Source organism: Pelophylax lessonae (genome assembly GCF_965119305.1).
Source record: "Pelophylax lessonae genome assembly, chromosome: 6".
In the NCBI taxonomy this organism is placed as follows: Eukaryota; Metazoa; Chordata; class Amphibia; order Anura; family Ranidae; genus Pelophylax; species Pelophylax lessonae.
Window position 1 is genome coordinate 193,656,698 of NC_138773.1, and position 20,274 is coordinate 193,676,971.

At 41.7% G+C, this 20,274-nt stretch overlaps 1 protein-coding gene across 4 annotated transcripts in view; it reads right to left on the reverse strand.

Moving 5' to 3' along the window:
- The window catches only part of RAPH1 (Ras association (RalGDS/AF-6) and pleckstrin homology domains 1), a 330,513-nt gene that overhangs the window by 66,455 nt on the left and 243,784 nt on the right, over window positions 1-20,274 (reverse strand). For all 4 annotated transcript variants that reach the window (XM_082260726.1, XM_082260725.1, XM_082260727.1 and 1 more), the window contains 2 exons: window positions 19,107-19,228; window positions 6,830-6,895 (listed from right to left, as the gene is read on the reverse strand). In XM_082260726.1, coding sequence (XP_082116852.1) covers window positions 6,830-6,895; window positions 19,107-19,228 — 188 coding nt within the window. The remainder of the gene's footprint in view (window positions 1-6,829; window positions 6,896-19,106; window positions 19,229-20,274) is intronic.

A 20,274-nucleotide genomic window follows, 5' to 3' on the forward strand; every position in this document is an offset into this window, starting at 1 on the left:
TTTCTTCCAGAATGGTCCTGTATTTGGCTCCATCCATCTTCCCATCAATTTTAACCATCTTCCCTGCCCCTGCTGAAGAAAAGCAGGCCAAAACCATGATGCTGCCACACCCATGTTTGACAGTGGGGATGGTGTGTTCAGGGTGATGAGCTGTGTTGCTTTTACGCCAAACATAACGTTTTGCATTGTTGCCAAAAAGTTCGATTTTGGTTTCATCTGACCAGAGCACCTTCTTTCACATGTTTGGTGTGTCTCCCAGGTGGCTTGTGGCAAACTTTAAACTACACTTTTTATGGATATCTTTAAGAAATGGCTTTCTTCTTGCCACTCTTCCATAAAGGCCAGATTTGTGCAGTATACGACTGATTGTTGTCCTATGGACAGAGTCTCCCATCTCAGCTGTAGATCTCTGCAGTTCATCCAGAGTGATCATGGGCCTCTTGGCTGCTTCTCTGATCAGTCTTCTCCTTGTATGAGCTGAAAGTTTAGAGGGACGGCCAGGTCTTCGTAGATTTGCAGTGGTCTGATACTCCTTCCATTTCAATATTATCGCTTGCACAGTGCTCCTTGGGATGTTTAAAGCTTGGGAAATCTTTTTGTATCCAAATCCGGCTTTAAACTTCTCCACAACAGTATCTCGGACCTGCCTGGTGTGTTCCTTGTTCTTCATGATGCTCTCTGCGCTTTAAACGGACCTCTGAGACTATCACAGTGCAGGTGCATTTATACGGAGACTTGATTACACACAGGTGGATTCTATTTATCATCATTAGTCATTTAGGTAAACATTGGATCATTCAGAGATCCACTGAACTTCTGGAGAGAGTTTGCTGCACTGAAAGTAAAGGGGCTGAATAATTTTACATGCCCAATTTTTCAGTTTTTTTATTTGTTAAAGTTTGAAATATCCAATAAATTTCGTTCCACTTCATGATTGTGTCCCACTTGTTGTTGATTCTTCACAAAAAATTACAGTTTTATATCTTTATGTTTGAAGCCTCAAATGTGGCAAAAGGTTGAAAAGTTCAAGGGGGCCGAATACTTTCGCAAGGCACTGTGTGTGACATTACACCCAAAAATACACTCTGCTGCTTCTCCTGAGTATGACCAAGACCGGACAAACCACCCCTCCCCCCCCCCCCTCCCAAAATGACACCTTTTCGAAAAGTAGACATCCTAAGCTATTTGCTGAGAGGCATGTTAAGTTCACTGAATATTTTATTTTTTGCAACAAGTATCGCAAAAATGGCAAAAATGTTTTTGATTATTTTGCAGATCTCACTTTTTGTCACAAAGTTTTGAAAATTGAAAATGAAAAAAAATATATATTTTCCTTTTCTTTTTTCATTTTCCAAAACAAAATGAGTGGAAAAATACTCACCATGCCTCTTAGGAAATACCTTGGGGTGTCTACTTTCCAAAAAGGGGTCATTTGAGGGGGGGGGGGGGGGGGGTTTGTTCTATCTTGGCATATCATGGCCTCTGAAACTGTGATAGGTAGTGAGGAGTGAAATTAACAATTTACACCCTTAGAAAGCCTGAAGGCAGTGATTGGTTTTCGGGGTCCTGTACACGGCTAGACTGCCAAAAAGTCTCACACGTGGTATCCTCCTACTCAGGAGAAGCAGCTGAATGTATTTTGGGGTGTCACTTAACATATAGACATTGCATATTTGAGCAATATATCATTTAAGTGACAACTTTGTGTAAAAAAAAAATTAAATAATTGTTTTTTTCCCGAAAATTGTGGCAAATTATAAAATATTCCATGGGCTCAACATGCCTCTCAGCAAATAGCTTGGGGTGTCTACTTTCTAAAAAGGGGTCATTTGGGGGTGTTTGAACTGTCCTGGGATTTCATGCCCAATATTAGAAGCTTATACCACACATCACCCATTCTTCTGACCATTTAAAGAAAAAATTTTTTACTAGAAAATTACTTTGAACCCTCAAACATTATATATATATATATATATATATATATATATATATATATATATATATATATATATATATATATACACACACACACACACACATTTTTTTTAAAGCAGAGGCCCACAACAAAATGGTGGGTGTTGCATTTTTTTTTTTTTTTTCTTGTCACACAGTATTTGCGCAGAGATTTCCAAAATTAAATTTTTTGGGGAAAAAAAAAAACCTTTTTACATTTAATGCACAAATATACTTTATATTTCCCAATAGTTCTGTTTATATCTGGCGAAACTGAAGTCATGAAATTCTTGTAGCTTCCGGTATCTTAGGCCATAAAGATCATTGGAGCCATTCTAATCAGCTCTATGGTCAGCTGACGGAACCACCGGCTGCAGTCTCGGGTTACCCGGTGAGACGAGAGAGCCCGAGAAAACCGTGGAAGGCGGCGGGAAGGGGGGTCTCCTCCCACTGCTTGTAAAAGCAGTCTATGTGATAAAAGAAAGAAGCAGCACTTCCAACACTCAGGAAAACAAAAATTAATTGCAGATACATAGTTCCAACACCCGACATACAGGACGACACTGGGTCAGCAGATGCGTTTCACACCATGTGCTTAATCGTGCTATGATTAAGCACATGGTGTGAAACGCGTCTGCTGACCCAGTGTCGTCCTGTATGTCGGGTGTTGGAACTATGTATCTGCAATAAATCTTCGTTTTCCTGAGTGCTTTCAGGCTGCGGACCTTGGCGAGCACCCAGCTCTCTAGGATTATTACAGCCTTCCCTGGAAATTTAGCTTGCAAAAAGCTTTGGAGCGGTGTATCCATCTCCCCTTCCCCCCTCATTCTTTGTAAAAGCAGTCTAGCAGCTAATTATCTGCTAGGATTGCTTTTACATGAAATCTGACTGCTGGTTGCAAAAACGATACCAGAAAGTGTGTGGTATTCCCACCATTAGACCTCCCAGCATCCACCCACTTCTAATGATGGGCATTCATGCAAAGTTCTTTTTTTCCTTCAGCCCATAAAAAAGAACATAGCAGATCCATCGATGTGGATGAAGAAATCTCTGCCACGAAAAGTGTTAAAAAATATATGGCGCAGCATAGGGGAGATCCGCCCTCTGTGTTCACCCCATCCCCTATACTTCGCCATTTATGCCTTTTTTTTTAAACTGCGGTAGTGAAATCACCTCCTGCAGCGCTACCATCATTGATTATGTATATGGTGAGAGCAAACGCTGTCAGAACAAACAAATCTGTGCTGCGGTTGATGGGCGTACCTGCAAAGCAAACCATCGTTCACAATAAAACACAGTAACAATAAAACATTACAGTAGAACAGTATATTATAAAGTACAGTAAAAGTAGAAAGAGTAGAAAAGTAGAGTAAGAACAGAAAATTAACTCAATAAAAACGACAACTGTTTTTGGCTTTTTAATTTATTTTTTTTTACACTTTTTTTTGAGGTGTAAAAAAACTGTCCAGGCTAGCGTCTCTCAAAATGCGGCAGCAAACAACTTTTGAGACCATGTGTGAAAAAGTGTGCCCTAGACTGTGCCATGCTGTACCCTATACTAATACTCTACTAGTGTGTGGTAGAGACTGAAACAGTCCCTGATGCGTTTCCTATAGACAAGACATCTTCTTTGGGGTGCTCTTTGGGTAGGGGGTACTAGGGAGGACATCTGGAAAATGCCTCTCATGCAGCCGGCTCATTGCATCTGGATTGCGAATTTGGGCCACAGCAAATTCTGGAAACAGAAGGGCTTTGATGACCTATTCCTGGAATTTTAGGAAGGATCCACTTCTTCCTGACGCTTTGTATAGCATATAAGCGTTCAGCAGAGCCAATTGAAATAAGTATACAGATACATCTTTTGTACCAGAGTCTGGCCTTATGGGCAACTAAATACAACGCCATCATCTGGTCGTTGAAGTCAACCCCTCCCATGTTAAGGTTGTATTTGTGGACACAGAGGGGCTTCCCAACAACACCAGTCGCCGTTACAATTTGAACTGTCAGTGAGGCTTCCCCATCGCTCTCATCTGTCATGCTCAGCATCGTGTAGGCCTCTTCACTGTACCTCTGGACATTTTGGCAAATAAATTTATAGGTACCTAGTGTGACTTACAGGTAAAAAAAAGGTTGTCAAGGACTGTTTGAACCGCTACCAAAAAATGTAACTGCTAGTGCTAGCAGAGATCAGGCCTGACTTTGCTAACGCTGCGGTTTAGTGTGCTGTGTATTGGAAGTGACAGTAATCTGCTGATTCTGCACTTCTTAAGGGGGCGGAGAGGCTAAACACAGGAGCCGGCAGGTGTCAGGGCGGATCCTGCTAACGCTGTATTTTGGGAACACTATACTAAACTATTGGGGATGCTAGTATAGTTCTGATCAGATCAAAGATATTTAACTATTCAGACACTATACTAGTAATGGAGGTGGAGGTGTTTGGTGTGTGTGTATGTGTGTCACTGGCAATCAAAGGGAATACAATGTATTACTAAATATGTGGCTGGCAATCTGACGCTGTCCTGAATTGATGCTAACTGATGTCACCTGTGACACTAATACAGTGATCAGAAAAAAAGATCTGTACACTATAATAGTGACACTGTGACAGGGCAATGAAGGGGTTAACCGGGGGTGATCAGGGGGTTAAATCTTCATCATGGGATATATGGTGGGTACCCTAAACCTATCTGGGACTGCCTCTAACTAACAATAACTGCCTTTCAAATGAACTGAAGTCACAAGTGACACCAATACAGTGATCTGTAAATTGTCTGTATACTGTAATAAGTGTAGACTGGGATAGGGAGTGAAAGGGTTAACGGGGGTTGATCAGTGGGTTTAATCTTTATTGGGGGATATATGGCGGGGACCCTAAACTTATTTGGGACTACCACTAAATGCCTCTTACACTATCTGATGTCACAAGTGATACTAATACAGTGAACAATACATTTTATCCATACTGTATATAGTGTACACTGTGACAGGGAGTGAAAGGGTTAATTTGGGGATGATCGGGGGTAAATGTGTGCCTATGTGTACTGGCGTCAGTGTGCTGCTTCTATACTCCGTATACATTCTCTCCTCTCACTCTGGAACTGAAAAGGACTCCAGGAGAGGAGATTACATCATATCCTGTGCCTGCGTTACATTGCACGGGCACAGGATGTTCTGCCATTGGTCAGAACCGATCAACAGGTCCAGGCCAAACATCATTGGACCTGCAGACTGATTGGTTCTAAACTGAATCACAACATCGTGGGGACAGCAGGGGGCAAGCGCACAACCCCCGCCCCCCCCCCCCCCCAAGCCCTGCGCACGATCACCTTACAGGTACGGCGATTCGCCCAGCCGAGCCAGCTTGCCGCAGTGTATCTGTGGCGGGCAGTCGGCAACTGGTTAAGAAACCTTGGGTCTCTTGCCCAATATTTCAACTTTCACCTGAGTTTGGTTTGGATTTCCAAGTACAGCTCTCTTGTTGAGCCTGAGCCATGATAGACTCTTTTCCCACAGATGCTCTCTCTATCCCTTTCTCCCTCTCTGTACCACTTAATGCATTCTTATTCTTCACTTCCCTCTGTGTTTTCTACTCCCTCCTATCAGTTTTCTTCTTTAGGTACGATTGTCTTGCTTGTGCATCCGTAGTTACTCCCCACTCTAGTTTTTAATTATGCACTCAAGGTTAATGGTGCTTATCAAGGGATCTTGAGGAATAACTGGTCTGGTCAACTTTCTATGTTGATTGACAAAAGTATACCATATGCTCTGTTGCACAACTGCTCTTTGAATTTGTTTTTATAATGCCTTCTTACATAAAAACTTTTGCTCCAACTACCCAAGCACCCCTGGCAGTGTTATCATTTGTATTAGATGGATATTCAGCGCTCAAGTGAAACTATACAATTACCCCAGCAGCTGGAACTACCCTCCCACCCTGGCACCAAGTGTCTTATCCCACAAGCCAAATTACTCTTCCCAAACTCTGTTGCCCTAAAGTCCCGAGCAAAATTACTCGTATCCCAAATCTCTCTCAGATGTCCTCCTTAGGCTCCAGTGTACAGCACTTCCATTTTTTCCACAGCTAGTACCCAAACATAAAAAAAAAAAACTGACAAGGAATGTTTCCATTTTTGGTAATAGGAATAAAAGTGATCAAAGAAAAAAATTAAACGGACAGTGTAAAATAAAAAGTTAAATAAATAAGTGTTTGCAAAACCGCTGTGCAAAAACTGTGACATAAAAAAATGCAACAATCGCCATTTTTTTCCCAAGGGTCTCTGCTAAGAAAAAGTAATTTTCTAGTTAAAGATACTGATTTTGACTTGTAAACAAAAAGTGCTAAAAAAAAAAAAAAAAAAAGCCTGGTCGGCAAGTGGTTAAGGGTCACAAGATTCAGTGAGAATTTAAAAGAACTTTTTAACCACTTCAGCCCCGGAAGGTTTTGCTCCCTTAATGACCAGGCCATTTTTTGCGATTCGGCGCTGCGTTAATTTAATGGACAATTGTGTGGCTGTGCGACACTGTGGTAAAAAAAATCCCAAAATCTACAAACTAGGGGGAAGATTTAAGTAATTTTTTACTGGTAATGGCGGCGATCTGCGTTTTTTAGCGGGACTGCAACATTGCGGCGGACAGATCGGACCCCTAACTGACATTTTTGACACTTTTGGGTGGACCAGGGACATTTCTACAGTAATCAGTGCATAAAATATGCAGTTACTGTATTGACACTGGCAGGGAAGGGGTTCGAAGGGTTAAGTGTGATCCCAGGGGAATTTTTCACACAAGCTCTTCTTTTTATACTCAAAACAAAAACCAAAAGGAGTCACATTTTTCTGTTCGAGTGAGTGTAATTTTAACGATTGATAGAGCTTACCTCTAGCAACACTTCCTTATTGCGATCTGCCATTTCAGAGGTTTCTTTCCTTCCTAGAAGGTAGTTCTGAAACAAAAGATAGGTCAAACCATAAGACTAAAGATATGGACTGCTCAAGTAGATTTTACAAGTAAGATTTTTCTTTTATTTTGCTAATTTTTCAAAATTTCAGCCAAGCCGAAGGGTTATTTTGAAAGGGGAACCCAGACCATTCCTGTACTTCCTTAGAGTAAAATACATATAAAATGTTAAGTTGGATACAGCAGGTTCAGCAGGAACCACTCGACTTTTAGTCAGTGTGTACAGCTGTCTGACAGAAGCCAGTCTAAAGACCAGCTTATGTCGAAGGGATATGCTGGAAAACCTTACTATTTTTGGATATGTTCTTTACACAATTTTTCAGTTTTTTTTGTATATACAGTAGTAATCAATTAATTGTGTTTTATTTCATTATAAATTATTACTAATTTAACATGATACCAGTGGTTATCCCATGTGTGCGCACATACACACATACAGTATATATAATAAACTCCTGAATTTTTATATTCATGTGTTTTGCTTTTCACCATCATGAAGTTCCATAAAAATACAACAGATAAGATGTGCCTTTATTTTGTTTTACTTATTTATTTACAATAAGTCTATGAATTTGATGTGATCACTGGCTTTTGTTTTTTATGCCACGCGTGTGATTAGATAGCTCTTTTGTTGTGATGTCCAGTTTTGTTGGGCATTGTAGTCCGCTCAAATTATAATAGCGCCCTTCAGGTATTCTGTCACAGGCTTAAAAAGCTCTGAAATGTGTAGCATCGCCCCTAACTGCACTCTCCCAACAAGTGATGTCACTCCCAGTTCCGATGGCTGCATTCCACGGTGGTTCCAACTTCCTTGTTCCTGGTGAGTCATGTACAGAGCCCTATACTCGGCCGGTTTGATGGATGCTAGGACATATGCACCCTTTTTACCTTGATTATTGTGAGTGGTCATTTGTCTCTCCTGTTTTTTTCAAGTCGGCTACACTTAGTTTGGCATCCTATGCTGTTTTTTTTTCCATTCAGCCCACTGGGTTGAACAACAGAAAAAAAAAAATTGCACTGTGTACTGGACTTTATAAAAGCCACTATAATGTGAACAACCAGTAATACCATGGACTTAAAAATTAATTTGCCAATGTTTTTCTGTCCCTTACAGTCATGGAAGAGATTGTAATAGAGTGCTATATAGACCCTAACAGCGTGCTGAAGCTCAGTGCTCAAGTTCAAGCCTTGTGAGCAGAATTCTTAAAAAAAATTCCAGTGATGGAGTCCAGAAGTGGGCCACTTTAATACCAACTGAATTTTAGCGCATAACTAAAATTAGTGTGAAACCCGAAATAACAGCTAGAAAAAAAGTTTTCTGTTTGACCTCTACTTTATGATGCATTGTAGCAGTTTTCTTGGGTCTTGTAAAACCCTTTCACAAGATGTCTCTCCTTCCTGTAAGTGGAGTTGTTGTTCTAGCAGAACAGGAATCACAGAGTGCCATAAAAACTGCTGTATCACAAAGATATATGTGCGCAATCTCTAGAATATTGAGCTGTGTAGCTGCAGACAACACAGCTGTCAATGCAATTAGCAGATTCAGGCCCATGAGCATCCCAAACTGATTTGTAGTGAAAATGCTGTAATTGGTCTGCTAGAATATGCACTCTGTCCTGTCTTTTAGGCTTCATTTATTTTAACACTTCAATAACGAGGCATCTCTGTGACACAAGACAGTTTTGATGTCAGCAGTCTGCAAGGGCTTAATGAGGCTTCTGGTTTTTAACAAACATGTCATGAGATAGTTGAAATTAATTATTTACACAGGAGATGCATTAAACAGCAGTAAACTAGTTTTGGTGCTTATTGCTCTAAGCACTGGTGGTTTAGGCCATTGAGCGCTCACCACTGAGAATAAGCAAAAGTCCTGAAACTCCTCTAAACATAACTAAGACCCAACAATCCACTAGAGTAGGGCACAACCAAGCAACTCTTTCTAGCCTCACACCTAACCCTATAACCTATGCCACTTTACCATTAACCTCACCCAAACCCCTAAAGAATGTTACCCCAGCATCTCATATTTCTGATATGTCTCTGTGTTTGATGTGCTTGTGGTCTCTTTATATTGCTTAATTTGTGTAAAATGCCTGGTCCCTCTGCTTTCCTATTTCAAACTGACCAGCTAGGCATGAGTGGACACCCATTTCAGTGTCGTCAATTTTCTGGCTGTGCTAGGTGCACTGCCTTGCGTGTCCTTCAATGGTCATACTTGTACTGACATGCCCCACCACTGCACAACCATTCACTGGGAAGAACAGAGTTCTGCTGTTTCCCCACCCCCAGCTCTCTGAGCTCCTTAAGCAGCTAAGTACAGAGATTATGTGATCATAATGTGATCAGAAAAAAGTATTTGAGTTTTATATAGCAGATAAAACACAGCAGAGTGCACAATCTAAGAGTAGTGGATATCGCACATTTAAAAAAAAAATATAATCAGTAAAAATATGCTTAACAGCAATCATAGGTCCAGGTGTCAGCAAATGCAAGGCATCAGGGAATACACACAGGATTCAAAAACATAGAACCTGTAACAGCTGAGAACACCAAGGAGCGCCAATCTAAGTGCAGCATAATAGGGAATGTACATAGCACAAGACGATTGGCAACTCACTGAGAACCAAATTGAAAAGCACGCCCACTATCTGGGTTGCATACGATGTTCAGGCATCCAGGGACCCAGCATCAATAAATTCTCAAAAAGTAACCATTAAAAGAAAAGTTTGATTAGATTTTAAAAACAGAAAGCAGTAGCAATGATCTAAAGCTGCATCTGTTCCCCACTGTCTCTGTAGTGAAAAACAAATATCAAACGCCACTGATCGCTCAGTTATCCCTCTCTGCTCTGAGCAGAGAGCTGTGACTGTCAGTCAGCGGCTCTCTACTTTCCACTTCAGCGCTCACTGGAGGGGGCGAGAGGGGCTGCCTCAGGCTCTCAGTGGATAGCTGAGAGGCTGAGCCAGGTGGCGATTCAGGCTTCTGGGAGGATCCCAACCACATGGTCGGTATCTCTCAGAGCCTTGACCGGCTCTGACGTCAGCAGACAGTGTGCTTTAGCCCATTGTTGGCTGAAAAGGGATCACAGGAGTGCAGAGCAAACTGTGATCCATAGGAGGAGAAGTTAGGCCAATAAAGCTTTGGCCATACTTCTCCTTTAAATATCAGGCAGGATAGAACAACTGGAACAGAAAAAAATGGAATTTTTGTAAAATCTTACAGTAAAAGTCCTGTCTCTGAGTCCTCTGACAGTGGCCACCCACTCATACAGTCTTCACCAATGGGATGTCCCAAAGCAGTGTAGACATGAGGGGTGGGAAGCGCAACCGTCACAAAGGTAACGCAGCACCCAAGTCAGAGAAAGGAACCTTACCTGAACAGAAAGGTAAACCCTCTGGGTAACAGAAAAGCTCAACTGGAGCAAACAAACCAGGAAAGCAAACAAACAAGGGGGAAACAACAGCCAGGGACCGGCAAAACTAGGGCCCCCTTAAGGCACTGCCGCACACAGAACTTTGCGGCCAAAGGAAGCATCTGCTGATGCCAGAACATCAAGTTTGTAAAATTTGGAAAAGGTGTGCACAGACAACCAAGTCGCATCCTTGCACACCTGTGCCACCGAAGCCTGATGCCAGAAAGCCCAGGACGCACTCACCACTCTGGTAGAGTGCGCCTTGACAGGGAAGGGCGGTACCCTTCCCTAATCGAATAGGCCTGTACAATCGTCTGTCTGATCCATCTAGAAATGGTGCCGCAGACGCAGCCATACCCTTCCGAGGTCCCTCAGGAAGGACAAAAAGAGAATCCAAATTTCTGAAGGATTCAGTGGACAACAGGTAGACCCTGATCGCCCTAGTAGTGCAAAGAAAAACACATTGCAGAAAAAAGTAATAAAACAGAAGAAAAAAAAAGAGACTTTAGCCCCAGCACAGGGATAGCCTAGCTTACTCCTTAACTAGGCAGAAGACAAACTGAGTTGGGAATGCTGTTAGCAGGGGGGTATTGGACCAGTGGGACAGCCCCCTACAGGTGTGTCTATGTAAATTACTTTGTTTTTAACACGTCTTATGCCTAGCTTGCTCCTGTGGATAAGAGGTCAATACCCATTGGTGAAGACTGTATGAGTGGGCGGTGACTGTCAGAGGACGCAAGAAAAATAGATACTCTGGATTACTAGCAATTACAATATTATTTATGGTTTTACCTAGGAATGCAGACCGAGCATTAGCTGGGAGCCAAAAGGCACTGATAAGTGTAAAGCAGGGGTCATGTCCTGAAATTCCTCTAAATATAACTGCTAAATGAAAAAAAAAACAAAGAAATGTGTAAACAGAGGCCTCCACAACAAGAGGGCCATAGAGGACAGAAAAGGAAAAGATGCAGGAAAGGAGGAAGAGAGAAAGGAGAATGACAGGGACACCCCAGCCCTAGGACCTCAGGGCCTATAAAGATGCATAGCTTGCTAAAGACATAGATTTTTTAAAATTTAAATTGAGAATTCAAGAGGCCTGGGGCTTTCGGTGTAACAGGACATACCAAAGGTCTTTAGGAAAGGGTCTAGTCAGCAGAGATTGTAAAAGTTTAAAAACTTTTGTCAAAGACCTAGAGATCATGGGGCACGCTCAGAGCAGAGCAACCACAGAAAAAGGGGCTGGGGAAGGATGGGTAGAGGTATACTAAACAAGATGGGACCATATACCACCTGGAGTCATGAAGGCTGATTTGAGTGTAATTATGTGAATGGGGCAGAAAGCTACTGTAGACCAGATTTGTAGCCAGGCTTCCCCGACTTTGGTGCATTTAAGATCTTGTTTCCACTGTTTTCCACAATGGTACATCCCAACCAGACTATCAAATAAATTACCAGGTTGTGTCATGTGTTTGAAGATTACCAAAGTTTTGCTCTTTGCAATTTTGCCATTGATATTAGGGGCTTTTCTATAGAGCATGGATTTTTTCAAATAGAATGACTTGAGGTGAGGGTCCTGCAGGAGAATAGATCAGTGTTTGGCAAAAACCTGCTTGTACTGGTTGTGAAATTAGGTGATGAATGAGTCTGGGTCTGCTCCTTTGTTAGCCTTGTTAGTGTTACGCTTGTTTAGGTAGTGACCACTATCTTCCATTACCTGCTCTTTCCATCTGGTTCTGAGTGGGTTGCCAATTGTCTTTACATTACCTTTTATGATGCACTTAGATTGGCGCCCCCTGGTGTTCTCAGCTGTTACAGGTTCTATATTTTTAAATACTGTGTGTATGCCCTGATGCAGATATCTGGGTGTAAGGCGGGGGTGTCTGCCCTGAGCCAATGCAGTGTAGTTTTAGAAAAATGGACCAAAGTATTTTTAACGTACTGAAGAACAAAAACTTTTTCTAAACCGGGTTTAGAAAACGACTCAAAAAAAAAGTGTATGGTGTATTAGCTAGCATTTATTTATTTTACAAACATTTGCATGGCTTCATTTTACAGCACTGATTCTCTTTTCCTGTTTTAGGATTTAATGAGCAACTGGCAGGCACCTGCAGAACATTAATGGCAGTAAAGAGGAAGTTCTTATGCTTTCAAAATAATGGTCATTATTCCATATTCCACACAGCCATTCCATTATTCCATATAGAGCTCTACCAGTAAATAGTTCTTAATATGGAGAGTTCCAGTGCCTAGAAAAAGTATTCATACCCCTTGAAATTTTCAACTTCATGTTACAAGCAAAAATGTAAGATGTATTTTATTGGGATTTTATGTGATAGACCAACACAAAGTGGCACATAATTGTGAAGTGGAAGGTAAATGTTAAATCGTTTTCAAAATAGTTTACAAATAAATATCTAAAAAGTGTGGCATGCATTTGTATTCAGCCCCCTTGAGTCAATACTTTGTAGAACCACCTTTCACTGCCATTACAGCTGCAAGTCTTTATGGGTATGTCAATACTAGCTTTGCACATGTAGAGAGTGACATTTTTGCCCATTCATTGCAAAATAGCTCAAGCTCTGCCAGATTGGATAAAGAGTGTCTGTAAATAGAAAGTTTCAAGTCTTAAGAAAAAAGTATATACAGTATCTCACAAAAGTGAGTACACCCCTCACATTTTTGTAACCATTTTATTATATCTTTTCATGTGACAACACTGAAGAAATTACACTTTGACAAAATGTAAAGTAGTGAGTGTACAGCTTGTATAACAGTGTAAATTTGCTGTCCCCTAAAAATAACTCAACACACAGCCATTAATGTCTAAACCACTGACAACAAAAGTGAGTACACCCCTAAGTGAAAATGTCAAAATTGGGCCCAATTAGCCATTTTCCCCCCTGGTGTCATGGGACTGTTAGTTTTACAAGGTCTTAGGTGTGAATGGGGAGCAGGTGTGTTAAATTTGGTGTTATCGCTCTCACTCTCTTATACTGGGCAATGGTAGTTCAATATTGCACCTCATGGCAAAGAACTCTGAGGATCTAAAAAAAAGAATTGTTGCTCTACATAAAGATGGCCTAGGCTATAAGAAGATTGCCAAGACCCTGAAACTGAGCTGCAGCATGGTGGCCAAGACCATACAGCAGTTTACCAGGACAGGTTCCTCTCAGAACAGGCCTTGCCATGGTCCATCAAAGAAGTTGAGTGTGCGTGCTCCGCATCATATCCAGAGGCTGTCTTTTGGAAATAGACATATGAGTGCTGCCAGCATTGCTGCAGAGGTTGAAGGGGTGGGGGGTCAGCCTGTCAGTGCTCAGATCGTATGCCACACACTGCATAAAATTGGTCTGCATGGCTGTCGTCCCAGAAGGAAGCCTCTTCTAAAGATGATGAAAAGAAAGCCCGCAAACAGTTTGCTGAAGACAAGCAGACTAAGAACATTAATTACTGAAATCATGTCCTTGGTCTGATGAGACCAAGATAAACTTATTTGGTCCAGATGGTGTCAAGCGTGTGTGGTGGCAACCAGGTGGGGAGTACTAGACAAGTGTGTTTTGCCTACAGTCAAGCATGGTGGTGGGAGTGTCATGGTCTGGGGCTGCATGAGTGCTGCCGTCGCTGGGGAGCTACAGTTAATTGAGGGAACCATGAATGCCAACATGTACTGTGACATACTGAAGCAGAGCATGACCCCCTCCCTTCGAAGACTGGGCCGCAGGGCAGTATTCCAACATGATAACGACCCCAAACACACCTCCAAGAGGACCACTGCCTTGCTAAAGAAGCTGAGGGTAAAGGTGATGGACTGGCCACGTATGTCTCCAGACCTAAACCCTATTGAGCATCTGTGGGGCATCCTCAAATGGAAGGTGGAGGAGCACAAGGTCCGTGATGTCATTATGGAGGAGTGGAAGAGGACTCCAGTGGAAACCTGTGAAGCTCTGGGGAACGCCATGCCCAAGAGGGTTAAGGCAGTATTGGAAAATAATGGTGGCCACACAAAATATTGACACTTTGGGCCCAATTTAGACCTAGGGGTGTACTCACCTTTGTTGCCAGGGGTTTAGACATTAATGGCTGAGTGGAGTTATTTTGAGAAGACAGCAAATTTACACTGTTATACAAGCTGTACACACACTCACTATACATTGTAGCAAAGTGTAAATTATTCAGTGTTGTCACATGAAAAGCTATAATAAAATATTTACAAAAATGTGAGGGGCGTACCCACTTTTGTGAGACACTGTATATATGCGTGTGTGTAAACCACTTTCATATATATTGCCACGCTTATGGTGAAAAAAATATATACATTTACTAATTTGGGTTGCCTTTAAATAGTGATCAAGTGTATATAAAAGAGTGCTACTATATAGGTTCTATTACCTCGTGTTTAAATATAAACAAACAAAATATCAACCATAAATGATTAATTCAAATAAATCAAATTCAATGCATCATAACACAAAGTCCATTATTTCTTAATAGTGAAGTAAAGTTCCATCGTGCTAAAGTGCCAAGTGCTGTAGACTCAAATGTGGTGCAAATCACACTCCTGTGTGCCCGCTTACTTACCAGCTGCTATAAACTCTCATTGACAGGAGTCATGTGCACTTGTGGAAATATCCTAGGTCTGCAGAGCTTTCTAGTCCTCCATCACTCAATTATTTGGCAACGGAATGCTTGTACATGGTGTAAATAAATGGCAGAGAAAGATCCACATAGCGTAATTTGGTTTTATTATAACATCAAATCATTTAAAACATATCCACTCACATGGTATAGTGGGGGAAAAAAAAAAAAAAAAAAAAAGCATAAACCGGAACCAGAAGTCCACAACAACCTGCGTCTCACTGGCCGGAAATAACATCACCACCTGTGGTCACCTCTGTTGTGGACTTCCGGTCTGGTCTATGCTTTTTTCCTATACCACGTAAGTGGATACATTTGATTTTACAGTGGGGAAATTATTTGATCCCATGCAGATTTTGTAAGTTTGCCCCTTACAAAGATATGAAGGGTCTACAATTTTTATCATAGATGTATTTTAAATGATAGAGACAGAATATCAACCAAATATCCAGAACAAACACATGATACAAATGTTATAAATTGAGTTGCAGTTCAGTAAGTAAAAGAAGATCCCTGAGCAAAACACGACTTAGTACTTGGTGGAGAAACCCTTGTTGGTAAGCATATAGGTAAGACATTTCTTGTAGTTGGTTGCCAGGTTTGCACACATCAAGAAGCATTATGGTCCATTTTTCTTTACAGATCTTCTCTAAATCCCTAAGGTTCCTTGGCTGTTGCTTGGCAAATCAAAGTTTCAGCTCCCTCCATACATTTTCTAAAGGTTTAAGGTCTAGAGACTGGCTAGGCCACTCCATGACCCTAATATGCTTCTTCTTGAGCCACTCCTTTGTTGCCTTGGCGGTATGTTTTGGGTCATTGTCATGCTGGAAGACCCATCCACGACCCATCTTTAGTGTTTTGGCTGAGGGAAGAAGGTTCTCTGCCAAGATTTTTACAATACATGGCCCCGTCTATTGGCCCCTCAATGTGGCAAAGTCGGCCTGTATCTTTAGCAGAAAAACAGCCCCAAAGCATGTTTCCCCCTCTGTGCTTAACTGTAAGCATGGTGTGCTTAGGGTTATAGTTAGCATTTTCCTTCCTCCATACACCGCTAGTCCCCCTCCTCAAGAAGGCACATGTACAGGTCCGTCTGAAGTTTGCCAATGTACATCTAAATGATTTAGAGAAGGATTGTGATAAAGTGCTGTGGTCAAATGAGACCAAAATTGAGCTCATTGGCATTAACTCAACTCGCCATTTTTGAAGGCAGAAAAATGCTGACTATGACCCTGAAAACCCCCCTATCCTTCAGTACCTGGCTTTCAACAGCCAAGCTGTTAAAGCCAGAGACTGTAAAGCAGGATGGAGCAAGAGCGGCGAGGCCAGTCTGGGGCCACAAGGATGACCGGAATTCCTTCTGCCTCTATCCTCTGCAGAAGTCTCCGTAGATGTTTGAGAGGGGAAAAGGCATATATCAGATGGTACTGGCCCTAAGGGGCCACCAGTGCAACCGTGGCGTTGGCTAGAGGATCCTGAGACCTTACCACAAACTTCTGCACCTTCCTGTTGAGACGACAGGCCAAGAGGTTCACCATCAGGTCCAGCACCCGCATGCAAGTCCTGAGAGACGACTGACTGCTGGACAACAGAAGTCCAATGGCATCCTGTAACTTCTGGAGCTTGCCCAGCGGAAGAAACACCCTGGCTGAGTCCAGAGTCAGACCCAGATAGTCCAACTTGGTGGACGGAACCAGAGAAGACTTCTGAAAATTGAAAGGCCGCACAGTGATGACCAGGTTGTGCTGTAGAGCAGTGGTCCTCAACTCCGGTCCTTAGGGCCCACTAACAGGCCAGATTTTAAGTATTACCTTGGGGAGATGCAGACTAGAGTACTGCAATTACTGAGCAGCAAATTATATCACCTGGGATGTATTTCAGTTATCTTGCAAACCAGGCCCTGAGGACCAGGGTTGAGGACCACTGCTGTAGAGCATGTGAAAGAGAAAAGGAGGCGCAAACACCTAGTGCATTACCTTGGACACCTTTAAAACTTTTTATTAAAATGCCAAAAACATACTCACAGACATAAAGAGCAAAAATCGCATTAAAAAGGTCCACATGTGGAAGTAATTGTCCTTGTAGTTGGACCGCTGATGCACTTTCGGGAGGCACACTCCCTTCCTCAAAACTCTGAGGAAGGGAGCGTGCCTCCCGAAACGTGTCAGTGGTCCAACTACAGAGACAATTACTTCCACATGTGGACCTTTTTTAATGCGATTTTTGCTCTTCATGTCTGTATGTTTTTGGCATTTTAATAAAAAGTTTTTAAGGTGTCCAAGGGTAATGCACTAGGTGTTTGACCCTCCTTTTCTCTTTCACATGCACTTCTGTTTGGAGTCCCCTGCCTGAGGAGAGTGGCACGCCTAGTAGCCCTATTCGAGTGAGCGCTTGGGTGATTCAGTTGTCCTGTAGATCAGTTGGAGACTCTGCTTGCAGAAGAAGATTGTCCAGGTACCCCAGCACCGCAATCCCCCCACTGTCGCAACAATGCTAACACCGGGGCCATCACTTTTGTGAACACCCGAGGAGCTGAAGTGAGACCAAAGGGTAACGCCACAAATTGATAATGCTCCTTGCGCACGGCAAAGCAGAGAAAACGCTGATGACCGACATACATTGGAATATAAAGGTAAGCGTTGTTCATAGAGGCCAGAAGATCCCCTTGATAAAGGGACGCCACTACCGTACGAACAGACTCCATCTGAAATTTATGTACCTTCAAAAAATGGTTCAGGGCCTTGAGATCCAGGATTGGACAGACCTTGTCTTTCTTCTTGGGAACTGTAAATCGGTTTGAATAAAAACCCTGAAAGAGTTTTGATTCTGGAACCGGTACAATGAACCAATGGAGAAGCAAATCTCGCACCGCCTCGAGAAGCCCTCTCAGGTGATCTGGGGACAAACGCAGGTTGGAAGGAAAGAACCTTGGAGGGACCTGCTCTCGGCTTTGAATGGATTTCGATTCCCTTGTCCTGAGATCCTGAGGAACAAAAAGGCTGCTTATGAGCCGAGAAGAAAGGGCCACGTTTGCAATGAGACTCTTTGCTCCTGGTAGCCTGTGGAAGAAGAGTACTCTCCTCCCCGTAAGACCCTTGATAATCTCATCCATGGAAGATCTGAACAGGTCACCAGACAGGACCTTCTTGGAAGCTTGGATCGCAGACCAATATTTTAGCCATATCATGCCCTAAAGGACCACCGCTGTCACGGACACCCTGGAGACTAAGGGGCCGCATCCAGAAAGGCATTACAGAAACTGTAACCCCCTGGACCGCTAGCTCCGCAAGGTTAGGCGGGATCTGTTTGATGCTTGATGTTCAAAGCTTGGAATATATTTTTTATAATCTAACCCGGCTTTAAACTTCACTTCACTTCAACTAAACTTCACTTTATCCCTGACCTGTCTGGTGTGTTTCTTGGCCATCATGATGTGGTTTGTTCACTTAGGTTCTCTAACAAAACTCTGAGGGCTTCACAGATCAGCTGTGTTTATACTGAAATTAAATTACACACAGATGGACTCCAATTACTAATTAGGTGACTTCTGAAGGCAATTGGTTCCACTATATTTTAGTTAGAGGTATCAATGTAAAGGGGGCTGAAAACAAATGTTTAGACACCGTTTAGATGTTTATTTGTAAAACATTTTGAAAACCATTTATCATTTTCCTTCCACTTCACATTTATGTGCCACTTTGTGTTGGCCTATCACATAAAATCCCAATAAAACACATTTAAGTTTTTGGTTGTAACATGCCAAATGTAGAAATTTTCAAGGGGTATGAATTATTTTTCAAGGCACTGTAGGTGTGTGCAGTTTATTATGGCAAGAGAGAAAATACAAAGGCCACCATGGGTTACTCGTTAATCTGTAGTAATCACTCTATGGCTTCAATACCTTTTGGCCTGGACAAAGCATGCACGCATTTTATTTGATCTGCAGTGGCTCACAAAGCTTTGCATCCAGAGTATCAGCATGAGTGCCCAGCAACTAACATTTTTAGGAAAACAAAAAAAGTTGTGAAATACACAAGCTTTTTCTAAATATGTTACAGAAGCAAAGTATTTGATCAACAATTGTGTTTGCCATTACAGTTACCATACCCATCTCTAAAACCTACCACATTTTTAGCCTTAAAAATATTCTCACCTGTGGATTTTTGAACAATGCGTATTTCTCAATGCGTTCCACAAACATCAGCTTGTTTTGGCTATCCCGGGTCCAGTTTAACAGGTTCTCAACTAGATTTTCATGGTCTTCAAAAATACGCTCTGTAGAAAGTTTAAAGGGTCCATATGTTGGTACAGCACAAGCTCAAAATGTATTAGTTTTGCAGGTATTAGAGGCTGTAAACATGCAAGAATTTAAATGTCTATACACACTCTATAGGATCACTTAAGAAAATAGCTGCAGTCGTAAAACCATTTCAGTGTGGGCCAGTTATGGTTCTTTAATTGGCCAAGCCATGAATCAAGTGCAGCTTTGTTCCAAGATGACAATCTTCTCTTAGTACCGCCGTTATAGTATAGTCAGTGAAATAGGAACGTGGTTCGTATTAAAAGAACGGGCATATGTGAAGACAATTTCACACATGAATAATATGTTTTGTGGCGTGCGATTAGAAATATCCTTTGTGTTCAAGTGAAGAAAAATACAAATTAATAAGGTATTCATCATTCAAATTGCAATATATTCTGCAGGGGAAGAGGATTAACAGTGAATTTGAAGAGCTGCATTAAGCTAATATATTGAACAGTGAGTAACTTAGCACCATTTTCCTCTTTTTGCTAATTACATATTTTATGTATTGTGAGCATAATTGAGCTAATTTATTTGGAGAACAGAAATAGTTTCTTTGTTTGTATGATCTTAAGAACAACAATGCATGATTCTTTCATGGCTGCATATATTATATATATATATATATATATATATGCAAATATTTCAGAAACTTTATTTTACCATGTTTAATTCCTGTTAGCAATTGCATTGAAAAACAATATAATAATCAGAATTTTGGAAGACTAAAACGGTCTGCTACTGGTGCTGTTACGCCTGTATTCGTTTATTTGCATGTTACAGATGTTTTGGCCCCTGTTTGGGCATGCCTGTTATTCACTTTTCTCAACCAGATAGAATAAAAAGAACTTAACAGAAAAAAATTGATTTTTTAAAGAACTTACCGTAATATCCAACGGAGCCCACACTGGTGAAACCAAATGTCGGACAACCTGAAGATGAAGAAAGGTACGCACCAAGGAGTGTGTGGCCAAAGGGCGTTGGAAGAAGACCCATAAAGCTGACACCTGGGCCTTGA